Consider the following 22,874-nt stretch of genomic DNA (forward strand, 5'->3'; position numbering starts at 1 on the left):
GGGCAAGATCCACAAATCCCAACTTCAACAACATAAACATGACATCTGAGCAGTATAGTGGTGCACATAGTGAACAATTTAGACTACCTTTATCTTTCAACACTTTTTACCTTATGTGGTGTTTGTTTTGTGAAACGTGCTGTAACAACAGCTTTGTAGCTGTCACTTTCATTATTCAGCTGATTTATGCTCAATAGAAGTCTTTGCAAGCATGCAGTATGAGTCTACTCGTCCTGTCTTTTTTTAAGTGCCCTAATCTGTTAAATCAGCTGCTGTAGTTGCTTGTGAAGTTCACAGACTTGCCATACAATCATCCGTTTGCTGCCAACATCTATGTTTTCCCTAACAAATGCACTAGGATGCATTTAGATTGGAAGTCGGGAATACTAACTCGGGAATATCGACTTCCCTCAATGGATTGCTGTATTAGACCCTCCCTGTCGCCATCAATGGAGGTTTGTGCCTCCTTATTGTAACCATGACGACATCATCAACGTGTAAAATAGGTGGTGGGCTCCTGTTTCACATTTTTATGTGACAGGTATTACTGTCAGAATATATCTTTTTTTAAAATCATTAATTTCATTGCACACAAGAAAAAATACATAATAGATTTATATTTACAGTAGAACAAACAAATGCAGTTTATTTGTCTATATTATATATATTCATTATTTCAGCCTATCAAAAGTCTACGGTAAGTCTCAGTTGAAACTGATTTATTGGGATGACCTGTGAAAGCAGCTTTCATGCGCAGTTGTATAGACTGGAAAAAACAGTCCCATTATTTACAGTAACTGGTGAATGCCACGTGTTTTGCAGAAGTGCTTTAATTACAGACAGCACACAGTATATCTACCTTTTGGTTATGCTTTCCCTTCTTTAGTCTGCTCCACTCTTCTACCACTTTCTTATACAATTTTAATACCTCACGAAACATGAGGAAAAATAAGGTAATATACAAAAATATATCTGATCTCATATTGGTCGATGATGATGACGCACATCAGGAAGAAAATCTTAGAGGGGTGGCGCTTCTCTTCTAGTGCTCTTAATAATTTACGTTAATTCTGTGTACGTCTCAAAATCAATTAAACTAAATGTGCAAAACAGCTTGTATGGAGGAGGGAATACACATGAACATCATAGAGGGGATTTCCCCCACACATGCATAATGAACATGTTACAGAGAGAGAGCTCTGACTTTATACCCCCATTCTCCACCCCTGAATGACTATTACATTATTTATGAAGTGGGGATGTGCGCTGTACTGTATCTCTTGATGTACACTCCCTCTGCTGAAATGCAGCAAATCACCAGCTCCTGCCTGCATTTTAGGTCCATTACGGTAGCTCCCTCGTTGGAGCGGAGGAGCTTGACGAATGCAGAGACAGAGAGGAGGGAGAGGACAAGAGAAGCACAGATTGCTGCAGATCCAGACTTTAGCAGCAACCTAATTTTAACCACAGCGAAGGTACAGTATCAAACACTATTTTCTCTCTCCAGTCTCTTTCTTTAAAGCCTGTCTCTAGTTGTTATCTGTGAATTACTTCAGTAATGAGCACAGATTTCTTCTGCAGTACAATTTGTCTGAATGCTTAGTATCTGTGTCCAGCCACAACACCTTCTGTCATCCTCCTCATCATGTTGAGGAAGGGCTCAGAGCTGCAGAAGGGAGACAGAGAGGTCCTCCTGGATCTGGACTATGGAGGTGAAGCACAAACCACAGACGGCTATGGGAGTCTGCACAACGGGAGCTACATCCCGCCGAGATTTGTGAGCACTGTTTTACTTTGTTCCTATAATGCTGCAATGTGTTTTCCTTCCTTAGAGGAATCACAAGGATTTCAAAAATAACTGCACATTGACACGGCAGGCGTAACCCTGCTGCTTGGCTCGTCCCTTCACACCTCAGTGACTTCCCTGAGATGTTGCAGTGAATCTGATCAGCACTGTGGTGTCAGGTAGAGTGCATCACAGGGAAAATCAAAATGTCTTGTGCTGAAATGTGACTTTACTGCACTGAAAGATTCCCTTCATCATTTTCCATCTCATCTTTCTGAACTCATTATTGCAAAGTGGAGGCTTTTATGATGCTGTGTAATGGCACTTTTATGATTTCATGGTTTAACCCCATCATAAGGGAATTAACAGCCCATATGCAGACAAAAAGGATTTACAGGCAGGACAGTGAGTAGAAAATGATCTGTTTTTGCCTGCAGCTCTCACTTGTTTTTAATTAATTAAGAGATCTTTATTAACATCTCAACTGGATGCTTTTAGCTTTCAGCCACAGCTGCTGACGGATATACGGAAGGTGACGATGATCCCATCCATATTCACTGTAACACAAGAAGCAACCAGCCACTTCCACAGCTGGGCAATTACTTCAGAGATGGAAGGACCAAAATCGGTAGGCAGCATCATTATTGGTTGTCACAAACTAACTGATGGATGAGCGAGTCAGCCCTTCATTTAACCTTTTCGGACCTTTATGTTTGATCTGGGTCTAGACTTTGTGCTGGTGTGGGAGATTCGCTCGCGGAGGAAGAGACGAGGGAAGGGGAAGGGGAAGGTGACGGGTGAGGAGGGGGAGGCCGTGCCCACTGAGGAGAGCAGCAGGTCTGAGCGGAGGAAGGCACAGCTGGCGCAGTGGAGGGAGAAGTTTGTTCAGAATCTGGAGAGTGTTGGATTGCTAATGGAAAAGGTAGATCAGATTATTCATCTTGTTAAAAAGTTCTTAATCTACTGATTCTTCTTGTTGAGTTATTAATCAACATCTTGTCTATGTCACCTCTCTTTCTCTCAGGAGGAAACAGCGAATGAAAAGAAAACAATACATTTTCTGAAAGTTAGCGCTCCTTGGGATGTGCTGGTGTGTTACGCTGAGGAACTCTGTGTGAGAGCCCCATTGCAGGTCAGTGCTGCTGTTTGTCATTAAATATGTCTATTTTAAAGTTATAATCCAAGATTTCTATGAATGGCACTGTCAGTCCAGCAGTCGGTCATGTCACACATGTTACATGGTGTACATTACACCTGCTAAACATCAGCAGAATAGCACTGTCATTGTGTGCATAGGGTTAGGGTTAGGGGTTACATGCTCAACATGCTGATGTTAACACTCAGCTCAAAGAATTGCTTTTCCAAAGTACAATCTCAACGATCCGTGTGCATGGCTGTAGACCAGAGCTGCCAAAAAGTACAAACTAGAATAACACGAGGAATCAGAAAACAAATTCAGGTTAACACGATCGGTAGACAGGGCCGGGCAACATAGGAAAAACAGGAGCAAATCAGACAAACCAATGAAGAGTGAGGGGAAAACATGACTCCCGCGAGCAAAGTTGGCCCGTCACAAGGTTGAGTTTGGCCTGCTCGATGTCTCTAGAAAAAGTTAAAGATCATTTTTATGAAATTGTGATGTTGTAAATGTCTAGGATTCCAGTTATTAATTCATCTTTATGATTTGAGAGAGTGACACTTTGCACTGAAAGTAAATCAGTTAAGGGCACTCGGGATCCTGGTACCATTTTGCATCTTAACAAAACAGTACAAATCAACTGGTGTTTATTTTTGGCCGGTGGTCTACCATTAAATTTTAGTTTTGGCCCTCCAAGTGAAAAAGTTTTGGCACCACAGCTCTAGACTGTCGTGTTGTACATTAAACACCAGTATTTAGTGTTACTTGTGGAGTAAGCCTTCATTGAACAGGATTCAAATGCATACCCACACACAAGGGATTCACTGGGGAAAGAAATGCATGCACGTCCCGATCGTGCTGTGGAGGACAAAAGCCGATGAGTTGATAATTACCGTGTCGGACGGCATTGCTGTCTAAAAACACCACGTCACAATGAATCCTCTCAGCCCACGGCCTGTTTTGCTTTGTTGTAAACAGATACGAGTTGCTGTTCTTCTGTTGAATCACTGACAGAGCAGCTGCTGAAGATGTGGTTGCTGCCCCGAACGGTTGATTTTGATCATTTCAAACAAAACTCCGGTGCCTTTATCGCAAAAATGTACATAGCGTTAACCACCAGCGACCACAGGTGTTGCCAAATAAACTGAAACTTTAAGGATTGTAACTTTATAAAGATAAGGATAAAAACATTCTGCATACTGCATGACTGTGTGTTTGTCTTCCAGGCACAGCCGAACCTGGACTTAAACACATCTGCTCGTGTGCTGAGTAGACTATGCATACCTAATGTGATGAGGGAGTCAGTGCCAAACAGGCCGCTGGACTATTACACATGTGCCTTTCGCAAGTCAAAGATGAACAGGTCTGTTGTAATTGACAATGGTAAATAATAAGATCTGTGAACATTATATCACAGTATATAAAAGTGTCTCGTCTACAGGTTCCTTGGCTGTGACGACCATGAAAACTACTTCACTAATACACAGAGACACCGTGTTGTGAGTAACAGAAATTCCTCTACAGTTCATGTACTCAGTCAAATTGTTCTCTCACTGAGTAAGACTTTTTTTTCAGGTGTATGAGATTCTTGCAAGGACGGTGTACGGGAAAAGGAAGAGGGCTGAGGTTGGTGTGGACAGACTGGTGAATGAAGGGGTGTACACAGCAGCTTTCCCCCTGCATGAGGTCAGATTTTATTCATCTGCTCTTTATTCCGAGGCAAAATTTATGCTATTTCCCTCTCTAAGCAACATGTTTTGTTTTCTTCACAGGGCCCCTTTCAGCTTCCAAAGTACGAGACTCGGCCTGACGAGCTGAACCAGCGGCAGATTCTTTACCACTACTGGGCCCGCTGGTGGAAATGGTACAAGTACCAACCACTGGACCACATCAGGGAGTACTTTGGAGAGAAGATTGCACTCTACTTTGCCTGGCTGGGTAAATATAAGTTCTTATCCAGATACATATATTAGGTACTGTGCCTGTTAAACATATTCAACCCCTTTCTCATGTTGATGTTCATTTTTTTAACAGAAAGAAGTCTAATAAAAATATTCACTTAAAATACAAACCAAATAATTGATTGCATATGTGTTCATTTAGTGAAATCAAGGCATGATGTGATCTGAGGTTAAATAAATAAATCCACTTGGTGATGTGTCACATTGATGGAAAACCTGCTTCATTTAGACAACGGAACATAAAGAACAAATCCACAAGGTTATTGGAAAGTACAAATCATGAGAATGATACAAGAACATTTTCCAAAGCGCTGAATATCCCTCAGAGTGTAGTAAGAACCTTGGCAAATTGTAATTGCCGACAAAGCTGCCTCTAATAAATACTGAGTGTAAGAGTTATGTAATCAATTATTTTTCATTTCAGTCACAGAGTGCAGATAAAGTTGGTTTCACTTTGACATTTAAGAGTCTTTTTTGGTTGATCAGCATCCAAATAAATCCAAGAGTCTGTAGCCATGTTAGCAACTCTGTGAGGCTGTGTATCTAATACATGTACAGCAGTTGTTGAGATATTTGAGTCTGGACCAAAGTGGCGGACCGTCCCGCCGACTGTCCACAACATTTTCATACATGTAACATACTGTATAACAGTAGTCCAGGCATTAGCCATTAAAACTTCCACTGCTCTAAACACCTGCTTGGTAGATTTATCTGGGAAAAAATCCACCTGGTGCACAGAGAGTTACACGTTTTGCATTCCAGCAGAAGTGGGTAATTGGCATGGGAGGTAAAATCCATTATGTCTGCACTAAGAGAAGCAAACACATCGAACTTTGTCGACAGATATTGTGAGGGAAATCTTGAGCCAATAAAACTTTCATCCTCAGCATTAGACACGCATCTGCAACACCAACCTGACCTCTTCATCGAGGACATCCCAGTATTGAACAGCAGCACAGAACTTAAATTGCTCAACCCCTCTGCATCAGCTGAGAGCTGCAGCCTAATGGACCTTTATGTGTCTGCAGGTTTCTACACAGCCTGGCTGCTGCCCGCTGCAGTGGTAGGAACCCTGGTCTTTGTGTCTGGAGTCATGTCCATGGGTACCAACACACCAGCGTGAGTCCACACACTGCACAGAAATATACTGTTTGTTGTTTGTCTAATGTTTCACATAAGATAAGCCTTTATTGATCCCTGGCTCATTTCAATACAGTCAGATGTTTTTCTGCAGTAGCCTTACCTGGTCTGGCATTACCAGTAGCTTAAAGTGGCTAATGTTAGCATACTTTACATATATACTGCTATATAACTGACATTACCGTTTCACTCGCTCTCTGCCAGATTTCCTAGTGACAATATCTGTAGGGGCCCGGACACACCAGACAGTTGGCCGTCGACCAATATCAGGGCCATCGATGAGTGTCTGCGGCACTAGTCAGCCCTTGTCGGTAGCTTTTCAGCCGACAGAGCTCATTGGATTGGTGGTGGAGCCTGTCAGCAAGAGAAATCTCTCAAGAGAATTGGCTGTGCATGAGAAGAGATGGGGGAAAAGCTCATTGAGCCTTCCACTGTACTTCCTATGATTTCACCTATTTAGTGCTGTTTCTCCTTATTCTTAGCCAGTGCAACTGGCAACTTTTTATCAGACATAATTCTGATTAAAAATGGCTAGCGAGAGTGGGGTAAAAATGATGGCAAATGCTGCTTAATTGTGAAAACGTTTTCCCTTTTTGAATGATGAATACAGACTACTGCCACCTGCTGGTCTGGAGAGTTAATTCCTCTCATGCAGGCACAGAACATAGGATACGAGCTGGCCGAAGGCTGTAGTCTTTGTGGTGTGTTTAAGTGCAGCTTTTCTGCCAAGACACCGGCGACTTGAGGCAACAAAACAGCCGGCCTTCGTCACTGCTAGTTTGTCGGTTTGGTGCATATGTGCCCTAAGGCAACTGACCTTAGTGAATCTTATGACGTAAAGGAAAATTCACTGTGCCATTAATGTGTCAACCTTTAATTGTCACTTGTGGGGTGTAAAAAAAATAGTTTGTGACTTCAGAGTCATTTACGTGGTGGATCTGTTACTTGCTGAACAAAAACTGAACACAGTGACTTCCTGGAGTCCTTTCGCCACAGTTAGGGTTGCCAGGTTTGGTACCATCAGGCCTGTACAGAGACTTATACTAAAACAAGCGCTTACAGACCATATCTGGCATCCAGCACCATAGTCCAGCTCCGTACCTAACGCACAGACATGGGATTAGTATCGACCTACTCATCTTACATCTTACGGAGAGAAAGCAAATAAGTGTATTTCCCAGAATGTTGAACTATTTCCTTAAGCGATACCAGAATTGCCTCGAAATGAAAACTCCGCGCACACACTTCCTCCCAGATTATGTTAAGCAAGCACAGTTTGAGATACAAATATACCACAGCATCAAAGCACAGTCTGTTCTGCATGAAAACAAGCCCCATAATTATACAATCCACATGGGGTGTGTCTGTGCCCGACTCATCGTACATTAATTATCACTACAGTGGACTCTGCCTACTCAGCACTGTACAATCACTTCTCTTTCAGGGTATCTGTACCTGTATAGTGTTTGTACTAAATATTACCTCACCCAGTGTTTTCTATTTAACATTCAGTTTCTACAGCATCCTGTAGCTTTCAGTGACAAGAGAGATTAGAGAGGATGGATGACGAGTCAGTATCTCAGGAAAGAATACAACCAAATGTCTCAGATTCATGCGGTCCATTAGTTCACACTGTAGATTAAAGCCATTGATTAGTGGAGAACGGATGGAGATCAGTCTGTGGCAGCAATAAACTGTCATCTCATGTGATAATGGACAAATAGCACAGAATAATGTTCCCGTTATATAAACAATGAAGATGGACGTCTCTTAGTGAGACCAGACTGTATTTGTGCAGCAAATCTCAAGTGTAGTCATGTTTCAGTCACTCATTGAATGACAAGTAAAAGTGCAGTAGCTCTGGAAGACTGATTACAAAACCTTTCATCTGTTTTATTCTCTCACTCAATCTACATAACCTGGATCTGTATGCATACAAGAAATATCTCTCTTCCAGTCAAATCTGATCAGCCACATGATATATCAAAATCTAAAAAGCAGTCCCGGTTTGAAAGCTTTAAAACAACGGTTTTCTCAGTTGCAACTAATCTTTCTCTATGTGCCTGTCAACAGCAAGGAGATCTGTAACAGTGGAGCAAGTTATCTGATGTGTCCTCTCTGTAACACATGCAAGGCCTGGAACATGTCTGATATCTGTGCCATGGCCAAGGTAATGAACTTTCCAATCATTTCACTGTACAAATAGACTAAAACTTGATATTTGTTTCACAAAGTGTGTCCTGTACCTTTCTGCGTTGCAGGTGGGCTACTTATTTGACCACCCAGGTACGGTCCTCTTCAGTGTGTTCATGTCCTTCTGGGCTGTAACCTTCCTGGAGTACTGGAAGCGAAAGATGGCCACCCTGGCCCATCACTGGGACTGTATGGACTTTCATGAAGAAGAGGTGACACAGTCCTTCCTTTCTTGCATGCTTTCAGTACGAATATGCCTCCCCAGAATGTGATGCAATGTGTCGCATCCTTGACAAAAATAGGAGTATACACGCACATCCAAACCAAAAGGGACAGGTACTAATTTGAAAATGGGCCAAACATGATTTTTTAAAGTGGATATTTTGAGCCTTGCGGTGTGCGAGTTGTTATTTTATTGAGTGAGTCAATGAGAAAATCTGGAAATCAATGTAGTGTTCCTCAGCTGGTAGGATGACAGATTGTTCGTGAGCAGAGTTATAGTAGCACTTTTTGTTTCCCCCTCAGGAAATGCTCTTTTTCTTTGCCTCTACCTTAAGCTACCTTTTCTTTCATAAAAACATTATATAACAAATTTTAACAACAAAAAATTGGCCAAGGGCCAATCCCAACAGCTAGCTAAATATTGTATTTATTTGTCCAATATAAGTATTTAGTGTGCCTCAACACATACTACCTCCAAAACCGATGCATTAAAAAAGAAAGTAACATGACTGAAATGTTGGTGACAATCACAATTACTCTCTATATCAAGCTAATCCTTGGCTGCGCATTAGCTACCTAATGTATACCATTAGCATTAAGTTTGATCCTAGATAAGTGTTTATTCCCCTTTTACCATTTCACACAGATGTTACATTATTGATACAGGGGGAGTTAATTACACAGTAAAACTTGTAAAACCTTGTCGCAGATATGTAAAGGAAGTTACACACCTCACCTCTAGGGAACCTACTTCTAAGGCATTGGTTCATATACCTTCTGTCTCTAAGCCTAGAGTCTGTTGATGTTAGTGTCATGACTGTGTTCCCCTCAGGAGCGACCTCGGCCAGAGTTTGCAGCTATGGCTCCGACTATGGAGCAAAACCCAGTGACTGGAGTCAAAGAGCCCTACTTTCCTGAGAAGACCCGGCTGTCCCGCATGTTTACTGGCTCCATGGTCATCATTATGATGGTGAGACACTGTTTAAAATTTTGTTAAAGAATTTAGCATTACTTACTCCAGTTGTTCTCTATGGAAATGATCATTTATCATGACTTGATCCTGATGTGTCATCCTAATCAGATCCCATACAAGTACATATAAACGTATTCGCCTTCTCTTATCTCCTTCAGTTAATCTCTTCATACTTGGTTTCAGTGAAGAGTCTCAGTGTCTGTTAAGCTTTCACTGTTGTGATCCTGAAGATAAAGACAGGTGGGGTTCACACCTGTGTGCTATTCCACTCCATCCTGCAGTGGTAACTGAGCCTTTTTCTAAAAATGAATCCAGGTCATTTGCCCACAGGGCTTGATATGATCTGATAATCTCAGCCGTGAACAGTAGGCTCAGTCTCAGGATTAAGTTGTTCTTGGACAGGGATCTGAGGATCAGCTTACACCCACCCCTCTCCTGACAATACTGGTGGAGGTGGAAAATTTTAAATTGTACCATTGCAGCAACACCCACAGACTGTTAAGGCAAACTGCATAGAATAGTACCTACGATCACCTACAGAAATCTGCAAAACAAACTAAGAGGAATCCCTGAGATTGAAGCCTCGCCAGTCAAGCAGCTTTCGTTTTTACTGCTAAAAAGCATCATGTAGCTATGGAGAGTGTTGTAGATGAGGATGGCTGCACTCCATTTGGCTGAGCTGGTGTGCCACATAATATATAGCCCGAGGGCGGGGAAACCTGCATAAAAGCACCTCCTAAATCAAATGAAAAACTACTTCACTTTTTTTTAATTCACCTTACAGTAATGTTGTTGACCCAGTATGTCTGTATCTTCCCTCACAGCTGTGTGTGGTGATGATCTTCCTGGTGACGGTGGTCATGTGCCGCGGTATCATCAGCGTGATGATGTTCCACACTGGCAGCCCTGTCCTGCGTACAGAGGTATATCAGAGCTGCATAGAGCATGGATTTATGATATTATATGATATTATTATTTCTTGTTATGACCACTACATGTGTGCACCAGCTCCGTGCCCTCTCAGCGTGTGTCTTTACATTTATTCATGTGTGTGATCTCATCCTCAGGCAGGGACCATAGCCAACATCTCCAGCAGTATCGTGAATCTGGGCCTCATCCTGTTGATGGGCCGGGTCTACACTGCATTAGCTGAGCAGCTCACTAAATGGGGTGAGAATCAATACTGCTCTCTAACACCTCAAACCTCAATACTCTGTATTGATACCAGCCTCTCACTGTGTCCTCCCTAACTAAAAGCTAAGACTTGTCTTGAATTTGATCTCAGGATCTGGGGTATAAATAGTCTTTCAGTGAGGGCAACAACAAGACATTTGCATCACTGCAGCACACAAACACATCTTTCAGTCAATGTATTACAGTAGTTGCATCCTCTGGCAACACTGAGGTGATCTGCAGAGCAATAGATACACAAATATTTACATAGTAATAATAATTAATTAATGATAAAAACCTGTGATGACATTTCCAGGAGTAGGTTCAGGAAACAGGAAACTATCTTTTGCGTCAGTCTAAAGCCACGAAGACACTCAAGCATCAGCTCAGTTAGCCTCTACCAACTGTTGGATAAAGGCTTTATTAGCTACTTTCAACTATCCAGCAAGTCAACACACAGTACATTACCTCCTATGTTACTTTAAAAGATGGTGATTTTCATGTCCTACCAGCTTCTATCACTTAATCTAGACTTTAGGTAGTTAGCTTACAGCTAAACATAACAAGAAACATATTTCTCAGGTGTTGTTCCACATGGCTGAGGACCTCTATTAATATTAATATATAGCTAGCTATATTTGCTGTTTGATTGATCATTGGATTGAATAAAATGTTGAGCTTACCAGCTGTCTGATACAGCTTACACTGTGTGTCACAGTTGTGTCCTTTTCACTCCATTTGCTACTTTAGAGGATAATACTTTTCATGGATCTGTTTTACATAGTTGTGGCCAGTGTTTCTACCACTTCTATCACGCTATATATTTACCAAGTTACTGCTGACATCTTTAAACATTAAAAAACATGTGAAGTCAGATGATCAGACAGGTTTTGAGATCATCACCTACTGTATAAGATAAACAGTAAGATTATCACCACGGATCAAATGTCTGAAACACTGTGTGTCATTTTTTTCTCTGTTGCAGAGATGCACAGAACACAAACCCAGTATGACAATGCCTTCATCATGAAGGTGTTCATCTTCCAGTTTGTCAACTTCTACTCGTCCCCCTTCTACGTGGCTTTCTTTAAAGGAAGGTGAGACATGAGTCACACAGAAACAATAGAGAAAAACATTTCATGCCACATAAGAGTTTAACTGTGTCTTAACTTCTCTGTGTGTGAAGGTTTGTGGGTTATCCCACCAACTATGGGACCTTGTTTGGGATGAGAAATGAAGATGTGAGTCTATACTTTACCAATAAGTGTCTAAAAAGAGAAAATATTCCAGATCCTTGCTGGTGTATTTTTATCCAAACCTGCTCAGCTGTGTCAAAACTGTGTATTTCTGTGTGTCTCCACACTCTGCTGCAGTGTGGTCCCGGTGGCTGCCTCATAGAACTGGCTGAGCAACTCTTCATCATCATGGTGGGAAAGCAAATCATCAACAACATTCAGGAGTTCATTATCCCGTACGTCTCCTGTTCAGATATCCATTGTACAGTATATACTTTACATACTGTAAATATTATGTTGCAATATGTGTATTAAGTTCTCCTCCTTTTACTTAACAACTTTAAGGGTGTTCAACTTCTTTCAAACCTGCAATGATTTCATTAAATCCTTCATTACTTTTTTAATTTTTTTACCTGCATGACAAGTGTTGCATCAGACTGCTGCATCCTGATTGCAGCTGTTTATTTGGTGCAGTAAAACTCATTGCTGTTGGCTACCTCTGCAGCACTGGCACAAAGTGTGTGTGTTTGTATGTGTGTGTGTGTCTAGACACATAGTAGCTGACCAGACAACCGAGCAGAATCAGGGTTGCAGAGAGTTTTTGTAACTATAATGCAGAGTTCCCCTCATTTCAGAGTCACCTTCAGTTTGTAGGGGCCTTGGTTACTCGCCTATGACATGACAAACAGCTCCTGACAAATCATTAGAAACTGGCTGTAGAAATTAAACCAGATGGAAAAACCTGATGATGAGGGTGTGGAGGCCTAGTTAGCCATTCATGGCAAGTGAGTTTCTGTACTGGAGCACTACTTGTTATACATTAATATTTTGTTTACCTATACTCTAGCTGTGCCCCAGTTCAGTTCAATCTTATGAAGGACGTACCCCACAGTGTTTACCCTATTGATGGCCAAGGCCATAATCTAACCCTGACAGTGGCAGGGCATCCTTCAGGTGGCAGCATCCTCCTCCTTGAAAAATCAAACCCGTTCTAGTTTTCTTGCTCATATCTGAGAAGCCTGCCCTCCTGCCTGATCTGTTTCATATCAGGTGCTTTAACTTGAACAGCTATTTGTGAGAGTCAGCATGGAGGACTGGGCCTGATTTCTTTAACTTGTCTCTCCTGGTGACCGAAGAGGGAGAAGCTTGTGCAGTTGTCTCAATATAAATCAAAGATTGTGTGTTTGTGATAGTGTAGAAGTGTACATGTGGTACTGGTTTGTTTGACATGAGAGTTTTGAGGCAGATATGTGTTACTGCAGAGCAAGAATGAACTCCTGTAAGATGCCAGGTGCAACTGCTTTTAAAGGTTTGAGACTAAGGGATCCCTTATGCAACGAAAATATATTGTCCATATATGTAGATCAAGTATATTAAAGAACCCAGCTTTAAAGAAATGAAAAGCCCATGCTCTTTATGTATTATCAACACTGAAATGTATCTAACTCAGTTATCCATGTAATATATCTATAAGTTGAAGTTTGGTAAAAAAAAGACATGTGAAAAGTAAAATGATATACAGATATTACACTATCAGAACAATCAGTAATCTTCAGGGTTATTTCACATTTGTAAGCTTGCTCTCTTTCTCTCTGCGCTGACAGTAAAGTGAAGGCTTGGCAGCAGAAGAGAACTCTGGCCAAGGTGCTCGGGGGGAAGGTGTCCCAAGAGCCTCGGCGCTGGGAGGAGGACTACCAGCTGGTGGAGTGTGAAGGCCTCTTTGAAGAGTACCTGGAGATGGGCAAGTATCCTCTGCTGTGTCTAAAGAACATTTTGTCACTGCAAGAATAATGTGAAGAGTTTCGATTGTCGGCCATGTTTCATTGCACCAGTTGAAAATGACTCATTGTGCTGCAGTGCTCCAGTTTGGCTTCATCACCATCTTCGTGGCAGCGTTCCCCCTCGCTCCGCTGTTTGCACTCCTCAACAACTGGGTGGAAATCCGTCTGGACGCCCACAAGTTCGTGTGCGAGTACCGCCGGCCCGTGGCTGAGCGCGCCCAGAACATCGGAGTCTGGTTCAACATTCTGGAGGCTCTGTCACACCTGTCCGTCATCGCCAACGTGAGTCACTTGAACATGACATCATGGATACTGACCTCTTCTCTACAACATTATCATTTGTTGTTCTTCTCTTTCCTACCTCCAGGCTTTCCTGATAGCCTTCACATCTGATTTTTTACCTCGCCTGCTCTACCAGTACAAATTCGATGATGATCTCAATGGATATGTCAACTTCACCTTGGCTTACGCCCCAATTAACTACACTGAGTACCCCATGTGCAGGTACACTGTCTGCTTATGGTCTGAATGCATGCAATCTAAGAGTGAGGAAACAGTCTTTGATGCCAGATTCTATAGTTTGCCTCTCAAATATGTTTCATTTTGTGTAATTTTAGTAGAATACTTTACAGTTTTAAAATATCAGTGTTTGAAGTTTTAAGATTTCAGATCACAGACTTGACCAACAGGGGGTAGTATTAGTACACTCACCATCACACAGTACTGTATGTTTTGCAGTAACTCTGTGTTGAATATTTGTCTTCTATAGATATAAAGCGTTCAGAGACAACAATGGAAACTACTCGCTGTTCTACTGGGAGCTTCTTGCCGTCAGACTTGGTTTTATCATCGCTTTCGAGGTATGAAAGGAGCTGCTGCGTCTCTGTGTTCGCTCATTTGTTTCCTTCTTGCTGTCATTTTATTCATTTTATCTTTCACCCTCATCTCTCCGTGCCTCTGTTCCCAGGTGCATACTTGAAGTACTGCTCATTAAGCCCTCGCTTAGTGTCTGTTTTAGTTTTTAGTTTTTTTTATCATGTTTTTTTGGTGGCACGCAGTTTTACCATGTCTTCATTCTTCTTCCTCTCTTTGACACTTTCCTTTTACCTCCTGTTGTTGCCTTCTTCTCTACAATCCCATTACTTCACTCAGTGCCTATCATAGGCCCCATCTTTTTTTTTTAGTTTATGTTTAATCAGTTGCATCCTTTTCAGCCCCGTCTCCCTTCATTTATCAAGCACCGTTCCAGACCTCTGAATGGTGGAATCTCCAATTTGTCCTGCAATTCCTCCTTCTTCTCCTCATTTTAGTTGTTTACATTTCTGGTATTTAGAGTGCAACAGTGGAGTAAACTTCAGTTCATAAACCTCTTAAACTTCTAATGAACCAGAATCAAAAGACAAGGTAGGTGCATAGTGTATTTTCTTCTCACGGAAAAGACAAAAACTGTACTTTTCTGTCCCTGAAGCCCATTCCTTCCTGTAAAACACACAGCTTTGAAAACAACTCACAAATATAGTTTAAAAAAAATGTCTTAAAGGCTCAGTTATACCTAAAACAGCTGGGCACTGTATTTTTTTTAAACAGCAGTATTTAAAAAGGACTACACATGTTGTGCACTAGTGAGTATTTCTGGCAGCAGGGTGGTGGATGTGGGATTGAGTGAACAACTAAGTGGGCTCTGAGGGAGGATTTTTTTGTCCAAACACTGATTTGAACTTCACCTTCAAGCTCAAAAACAAATTGTTGCTTTTCATACCTACACATGTGATGACCAAATGTTCAGAGTTCAAACTTCAGATTTGACAGGAGAGGCCGTTTTCTTCACTCTAATGAGGAGCTTCTGTCTCCCCTCCTCCAGCATGTGGTGTTCTTCGTGCTGCGAGCCATTGACTGGATTGTACCTGACGTCCCCGAATCGCTGGAGCTGAAGATCAAGAGGGAGCGCTACCTGGCCAAGCAGGCTCTGGCTGAAAACCAGGAGGCTCTGTTGGTGAGTCGCGGCCGAGGGGCCGCCCCTGCCTCCCCTGCCTCCCCAGGCACCTCCAGCCCAGGTCAGTGGAACATGGGGCGCACACATACACACACAATGCTGTGCCACACACACTTATTCATAAAACCTAACACTCTAGTTCTGTAATTTAGGGCAATACCAAGGGAAATATGAGGCTTATAAGCTCACAGAGACCCTGTTTGATGAGAAATACTCCAAGAGAACCAGTCGTGTGCAGCACTGGCAGACTCAGGCTAAAAAAATAAAAATCCTGGCTGTATGCAGTCGGGCATCAGCGTGCAGAAAGTTGTGATACTTTTATAGTGAACTGGTTGGGCACTTTATCATGTTTTATCTACCATAGGGGCATCCAAGAGGGCACTTTCATGGTGTTTTTGATTTTGAAAACCTCAACATAAATGCATTTATCCAGAAGATGGCTCCTTCCTACTCTGGATACTTCACAGACATCGCTGTTGTCTTGTTTCTATTTGTAGTTATTAATTTGAATACTCGCGTCAGTTCCTTATCAGCTTCATGACATCTGACCTACATGTCAGAATCATATTGTAAATGATTGATGTTCTGCAGTGTGTTGTTGTCTCTGTGGTTCCACACAGGTGATCAGCGAAACAATGCACCAGCAGAGTTCACAGGTTACACTGAGCATTAAACCTGTCACTGAGACCGCTGATTCTCATAAATAGATTCCACATTTTAAAGGCTTTTAACAGTTCACCCACCCATACACACGCCTCTGCAGAGCATTTGCAAAGCACCTGCGGCTCTCCTAGCTGTTATAAACTTGCTACACTGCACGCAACATGATCATTAAAGGTAATCTGTGTGGGATCTGAGCCAAATATGTCAGCGTCAGATGAATCTGATTACATCCAGAGACCTCGTGGGCTGTTGGCATAAATTGTCATTTCCTATCAACGCCGCTGTTGATGTGTTACCCAGATGTATGACAGAAATGACTTCAGGATAACCACTATGCTCAAGCAGGAGCAGTTCAAATACAAACTGTGTCAGAGTTGGTATTCTTTACCTGAGGATCACAGCCTGTACATTCACGTTTTGTTCATACAGTATACAGACCCACAGAGTGTATTTTCATCCTTGTCTGTGTGTGTATGTGTGTGTGTCCCTGTGCTCTGACCCATGCTGTTGTCGTGTCTCATGTAGTGAATGTTGCTGGATGAGGACAGGTGAGTACGACACAACAGGTGAGTACTTGGCATTCTCGAAATGGACGTTTCAGTTATCATAGAAGAACTGATCAAATCAAAATGAACTCACCAGATTGAATCCATTGATGTATGATAAATAAATACATACAATATCTGACAGGGGTAAGGCCTTATATTAAGGTCCTTGTAATAATCGTTTTTTTATATTAAAGCTGCTGTAAGTGTGTTGCATGACTTCTTTCCTTTGTCAAGGCAGCTCTCTTTGCCTCTTTCTTTCTTTTCTTCTAGCATTTTTCTTCACTTGGCCTGTTTGGTAGTATAAGCCGTCACCAGGAGCGCTGGGATTGGTAGCTTACCCTGCAGGAGGATCCTGCTCTCTGTGTGTTCACGAGCAGACGGGGTCGCCTCTTTATTGAGTTCTCTGTCCCGATTGGATAAAGTGGGCAGGGATACCAGTAAACTTCTTATCTCTTTTACCTCATGAGCAGAGGAAGAAGAGACATGGGTTACTGACCAACCAGTCTTTAACAGCAATTACTGTTGGAATACAGAGCTATTTAACACTTATTTTCATAAGAAAATAACGCTTACAGCAACTTTAATAATAATGCATACTTTAATATGCACTTATTAACAGTTAACTATGCTTTTAGCAGCTCCACCATCAGGAAAGAGTACTTCTTGTTGCCAACATTATTAAAATGTGCATAAGAAATTCCATATAAATACAGCAGTGTTGAAGCAAACTGAATCATGCCAGGAATAGAGAGAGTTAGAGAGATAGAAGATGAGGCATCCACGTAGTGCTGGGTAATACAGATTAAATTAATATCACAACATTCAAGAATATATTTTAGATATTGCAAATTATGCAAAGTCACATGTAAAATAATTAAATGAGCTAATTAAACACATGAACTGTGTTTCATGGTATTTCATCACACACAGCTCTAATGTTTTGTTACAATCAGTCATTGTAACAGCATCATATTGTAAAAACAATAAGATAGTATTCTGTTATAAATAATACTGACATAACTACAAGCAGGCAAAGTACGTACTGGTGATGAACACAACAGCCCTACCAGTTTATTTTATATCATGTCTGTGTGTTAACTACAGAGTGGAGTCAGGAAGTAATTAGCTAGATTAGCATAAAGACTTGAGGCAGCTGGGCGAGCTCCATCTGCCCAGTTCTTTCACCGCTGCATCTCTGGCTTCATCACTGGTTGCCAGATACAGTCAGTGAGCACAGGTTGTGGTTTTAGTCTCTGTAAAGGTTGAGACGGGCCAAACCTGGTAACCTCCACGACAAGACTGAGTTCAACTGCTCATTAAGAAAAGGTTTCAGCACATATATGTATATATACTGTTTACATACATATATCTGAACCAAAACCACCAATTGTCCTTCAGTTTACAGTATGTTAGCGGTTATAAAACTTATATACATCATATTAATTAGTAAGATTTAGAGGTGCTGCTAGGTATTTTTTTTAACTTTGCACTGAGCCTCACTAGCTGTATTCCTCTCCTTCTAGGCTTTATGCTAAGCTAGGCTAACCAGAGTCTTTACAGATACTTTACACACAGACATGAGATTGACATCAATCTTGTCTCATTCTCGGGAAAAAATGTTTTCAGACTCATAGTAATTGAAACAGCGTGTTTTACTGCCAGCGTCAGTTTGTGCCACATGAATGTAATATGGTAGCAGGCAGCTGTAATTCAGTAGCATGTTGCAACAGAGATTGTCTGTGTCAGCTTTTCAGTCCACCCACTGCCAGTATTCAGTCTGACAGAACTAACTCTCTGCTCTGTCTCTCTGCTCCTTCCCCATTCCTTCCATGTCCAAACCCAACTGCACTGCCTCCCCTGAAGGAAGCGACGCGTCCTTTGGAGTCATGAGTTAGGACTACAGCGTGGAGGAGTGGTGTGAGGGGAGAACAGGAGCAACATTTAAGGAAAAGACACTCCTTCACATCTGGGAAAACATGAGTGAACTCTTTCCCTTCCGTTGATTACTGTCTCTGCACTGGTATTTTGTTTTCATTTTACTACTGTGCATACTGCTGCACAGAAATTATGATAAGCAGGTGTGCAATGGAAGCTAAACTCGCCCAACTTACCCTCATGTTTTCATTTGGAGAACATTTTCAGGCTGACGCACTGAATGTCAATGACTCACATTAGGCCTACACAAATAACATTTTTGAGATGTCAGAAATCTGTCCCTGATCCGAAAAGTATCCATGACTTTCTTTTCCAAACTGGGTACTGTCCCTCCAGAAACTGGGCCGTAGCCTGAGCGGAGCTGATGGAAACAGAAGAAAAACACCCTGAAAAATGTGATTATATAGTTTGATGATGCGCTGATGTCAAGAAGTTATAGTGACAGGCGACCAAATGAAACGCACTGTTACCTTGAGTAAAATTACAGATTTGTCTGGGTTTGAAAATTGTTGGAATCATTTGGGACAATGTAAGTACACAACTCAACAGTATATACAGCAAAGGTCCAGTCGTTTTTAGACATTTTAAAGGAGCAGTACGTAAGAATTGGCCACCTGTCGAATGCATACTACAAACAAATAGGAGGCAGCTTATCACCAGAAAGTTACACTAAAGTAGCCGCTAACTGCTGCTAACTGTAACTGCCGTTAGCTTGTTAGCTCAGTTAGCCATGCAGCTAAATATTAGCTGACTCTGTCCAGAGATAGGGGGGCGTCAGTTAGTGCCAACCTCCAGAAGCTTGAGCAAGGGATTTGGTGAGGTCAGCCCCAGGGTGCCAGGAGCCAAACCAACAAGAAAACCACCTCCATGTTGTTGGATTGAGGGCAGACTGGACGCTACAGTGACTGTAACTGTCGCCTCATGAGGTACAAAGTGCTGTTACGAGACAGGACGGGTCAGGGCTAACTGATTATCATGCTAACTTCAGAAGATATCTCCACAGCACAATGTGTAGTTGTCTTTGACACATCAAACTTATTTCTTCACATTCTGTTGATAAATGTAATTCATTTTTTTATGTTCAAAACTAAAATTCTTACATATTGCTCCTTTAATGCAGACATGTCAAATATGACATCTTTCAGCCTGCTTACAGTTTTTGCTTCTGTTACATTAACAAGCTGTGAAACCAGTGTAGTTTGGGGGAAAGCTCAATAGCCTCTTGGCCACTCAAGTAACAGGCACAATATCTACCATAACAAAGCCTCATCAGTACCAGTTATTAGCTGTTTTTCTACTGGCTAATTAAAGTTACAGCATGGATTGTTGATGCTGTCTCAGTGTTTTCAGGTTCTGTGGGTCCAGTAAGAAATTCACACAGACCTGCGTCAGACCCAACCTCATAGTCAAGTCTGAACAGTATTACAGTAAATTGATGTTAGATGTTTTTAGTGACATGAAGGAGCAACTTAATCCCTCCTGAAAATCATGTTTTAGCTGACCTCCAGTGGTTTAAGTCTCACCTTGATGCAGTGATTTGCACATGCACTCCAGGATCCCGTCAAACATTTGTGGTCTTTAAACCTGAGCTGAGATAACCCCGATGACATTAAACAACCCAGGCTGAGTAGTACACCCCATAATGAGTAAACCAGTCTGTTCTGTGTAAAATCAGTAGAGTGCCCAGTGTGGTTGCTTTCTTTATGATGACCCCTGAGGTCCAAGTGCACCTTCCTTTTACAACTAGCTGATAATGTAAAAAGGCAAAGAACAAATAGTCTCTTTTTTTCTGTTAATTTTTAGAAGACTGATTGTGAGCTGTTAATATTACATAGACTGTCTGTCGTCTTCACTACGATGAAGAAACTGCAACTACCCCCTCGTCTGCACTGTATATGTCCGTACACATATACTATACATGTTTACTGAGCATGTCTTTTCTACTCAAATGCTCTGCAGAGTTTCATGTGGAGGATTTCTGAGCGTTGCTACTGTACGATACTGTAAACAGGAGTGAAATAGTACCTTGATAAAGGACATATTTTGTGTGTGAGCTGTTTTCCATTGAAGACGTTTTAGAGCCAAATAAATCTAGTTTGATGAATGCAAATGCCTCCTGAGCGTGGGATTGTGAACTGCTGATGTGTCATGTGGGAGATACTGTTCTACTGTGCTGTAGGGATGAACTTTAATGTTATCACGGCTTTCCATCTACCTTCTCCACTTTCTACTTCTTCTCTCCCTCCCGCCCCCTTCAGATGATGTTACCTTCTACCAGCAGACAGATGAGGAGGACGCTGATTTATTAGGAGTCAGAAACAGACAGGTGTTCGTTCATGATTTCTCTCTTCCTCTCCCTCCTCCCCTCACAAACTCCTCCGACGGCAGTGGCCTTGGGCAACTCCTGACTTTTATTTTTCCTCCTCCTCTTCCTCCTCACCTTTTCTTCACCCGTTTCTCCTCCCTCAGTCTCTTTATTCCCTCTTTCTCATCTCTAATTTTTTTATGCACACTCTCTCCGTCTCCCTCCCTTTGCTCTCTCTTGGCCACATTCATCTTCTGATTGTTATGATTGCTGTGCGTTCCTCTGTCATGGCCTGCAGGAAGAGTGAGTTAGTACTTGTCAGCGAGCACAGGTATGCACTGTGGACACCGGCTGGCTCGTTCACCGACTGCTGGAGCGAGGAGGGAGATGCTTGCATGCACGGGCTGCAGAACAAAGCTCCAGATTAGCCACAAGGTAACGATGCAGAAAAAAGCACGCTGCAACATTGAGCCTGAAAAAGTAAAATGCACAAAAATATACTTTAAAAAACATTATTTATTTGCATTTCTGAGACAGTAAGTATGATGCAGATAAACTATAGAGCTGGGTCATGTGTCTGAAGTCAGTATCGTGATATTAGTACGAGTATGCTGTCTATTACAACATGTATAACATATGCAAAGTCATATACAATAATAATCAAACTGATGTTTAATTCAAGTAATTGTTGCAATTTACATTTTAATGCATAAATAAGAAACATCCTGCAGTAGTTTGATAATTTTATCAGGATACAATTTTGAATTGTCACGCATCTCTATGCAGATCTTATATTGAGCATTAGCCCCAAATTAAAGAAATCAGATTAAGCCTCAATGCATAAATATTAATATTCTAACTCTTTTAATGAATCCACTTAAACTTCACTGGTCCCAGTTCGTTGTGCAGCGAAACACTGTCCAAGCCCCACGGACTTTATTTAAAAGTTTGGAGGAGATTTTCAGAGTTTCCAAAGGGACTGAATATGTCTGGTTGAATTTTGGGGAAAAGTGTATAAAAGGCTACAAAAGACATCTAGAATATTTCCAAAGTGATACATAATATATATGATACTGTCAGACGGTGTGAATCAAGAAAGATATTTCTGACATTAAACTTGTATTAATAAATATATATTTTGTGTTAAACAAAACAGGAAACACTGACATATTATCACAGTATGTAGTTGACTAAGGTCACAGTAAACAGTCACCTACTGAGAGCTTTTCTTTAGCTGCATGTGGAAATGAAGCAATGAAGTAACTGAGTTTACAGGCCAGAAAACCAAACCTGATGCACCAAATGGTTTGTTTCACAAAATGGTTCATTTTGCAGAACTATTTGAAAAATGGCAGCCGCGTTCCAACAAAAACTTTGCAGGTGATTGGACGAACCACAAGTCTATGAGCTTCTATCGAGGACTTACTTCAACCAATCAGATCAACAGTAGTAGAGCGCCTGGTGGTGATGGAGCCAGTTGGTAAATCAAAAACAAGCCGTCAGCGCTGTTCTTTGCTCTTCTTTCAGTGAAATATACTCCAGCTGGTATAACTGATGCTATGGCAGCATCTATGCTAACGTCCTGAGGAGCCGCCATTACTGTATAACTTCTCTCGCTGGTCATCACATCTAAACCATGTTTGTAGCTGCCAGTAGTCCCTCAAAGGACACTGAATGCTTGATTGAGCTGTGAAAACTTGGATCGTACCCTCAGTGTTGCCACTTTAAAGGTGCTAAGACATTTTAATCAGAAGAGAAAGATCATCATTGGTTTTTTATGGCAAAACAACCTAAATAAACAAACTCTTTGTTTTCATGACTGGTTAAA

The 22,874-nt window shown here is 41.6% G+C and overlaps 1 protein-coding gene across 1 annotated transcript; it reads left to right on the forward strand.

The window, feature by feature from the left end:
• Positions 1–1,645: 1,645 nt before the first annotated feature.
• ano11 (anoctamin 11) lies at positions 1,646–18,701 on the forward strand. Its single transcript, XM_073470614.1, is given in 23 exon segments — positions 1,646–1,777; positions 2,285–2,414; positions 2,515–2,708; positions 2,811–2,918; positions 4,151–4,287; positions 4,366–4,423; positions 4,500–4,610; positions 4,697–4,862; positions 5,914–6,004; positions 8,099–8,195; positions 8,287–8,430; positions 9,273–9,410; positions 10,238–10,346; positions 10,422–10,583; positions 11,572–11,683; positions 11,773–11,827; positions 11,960–12,057; positions 13,426–13,562; positions 13,679–13,884; positions 13,970–14,106; positions 14,372–14,462; positions 15,464–15,656; positions 18,670–18,701. Coding segments are annotated over 23 exon segments (2,838 nt in total).
• The last annotated feature ends 4,173 nt before the right edge of the window (positions 18,702–22,874 follow it).

Source organism: Pagrus major, chromosome 7, assembly GCF_040436345.1.
Source record: "Pagrus major chromosome 7, Pma_NU_1.0".
NCBI lineage: Eukaryota > Metazoa > Chordata > Actinopteri > Spariformes > Sparidae > Pagrus > Pagrus major.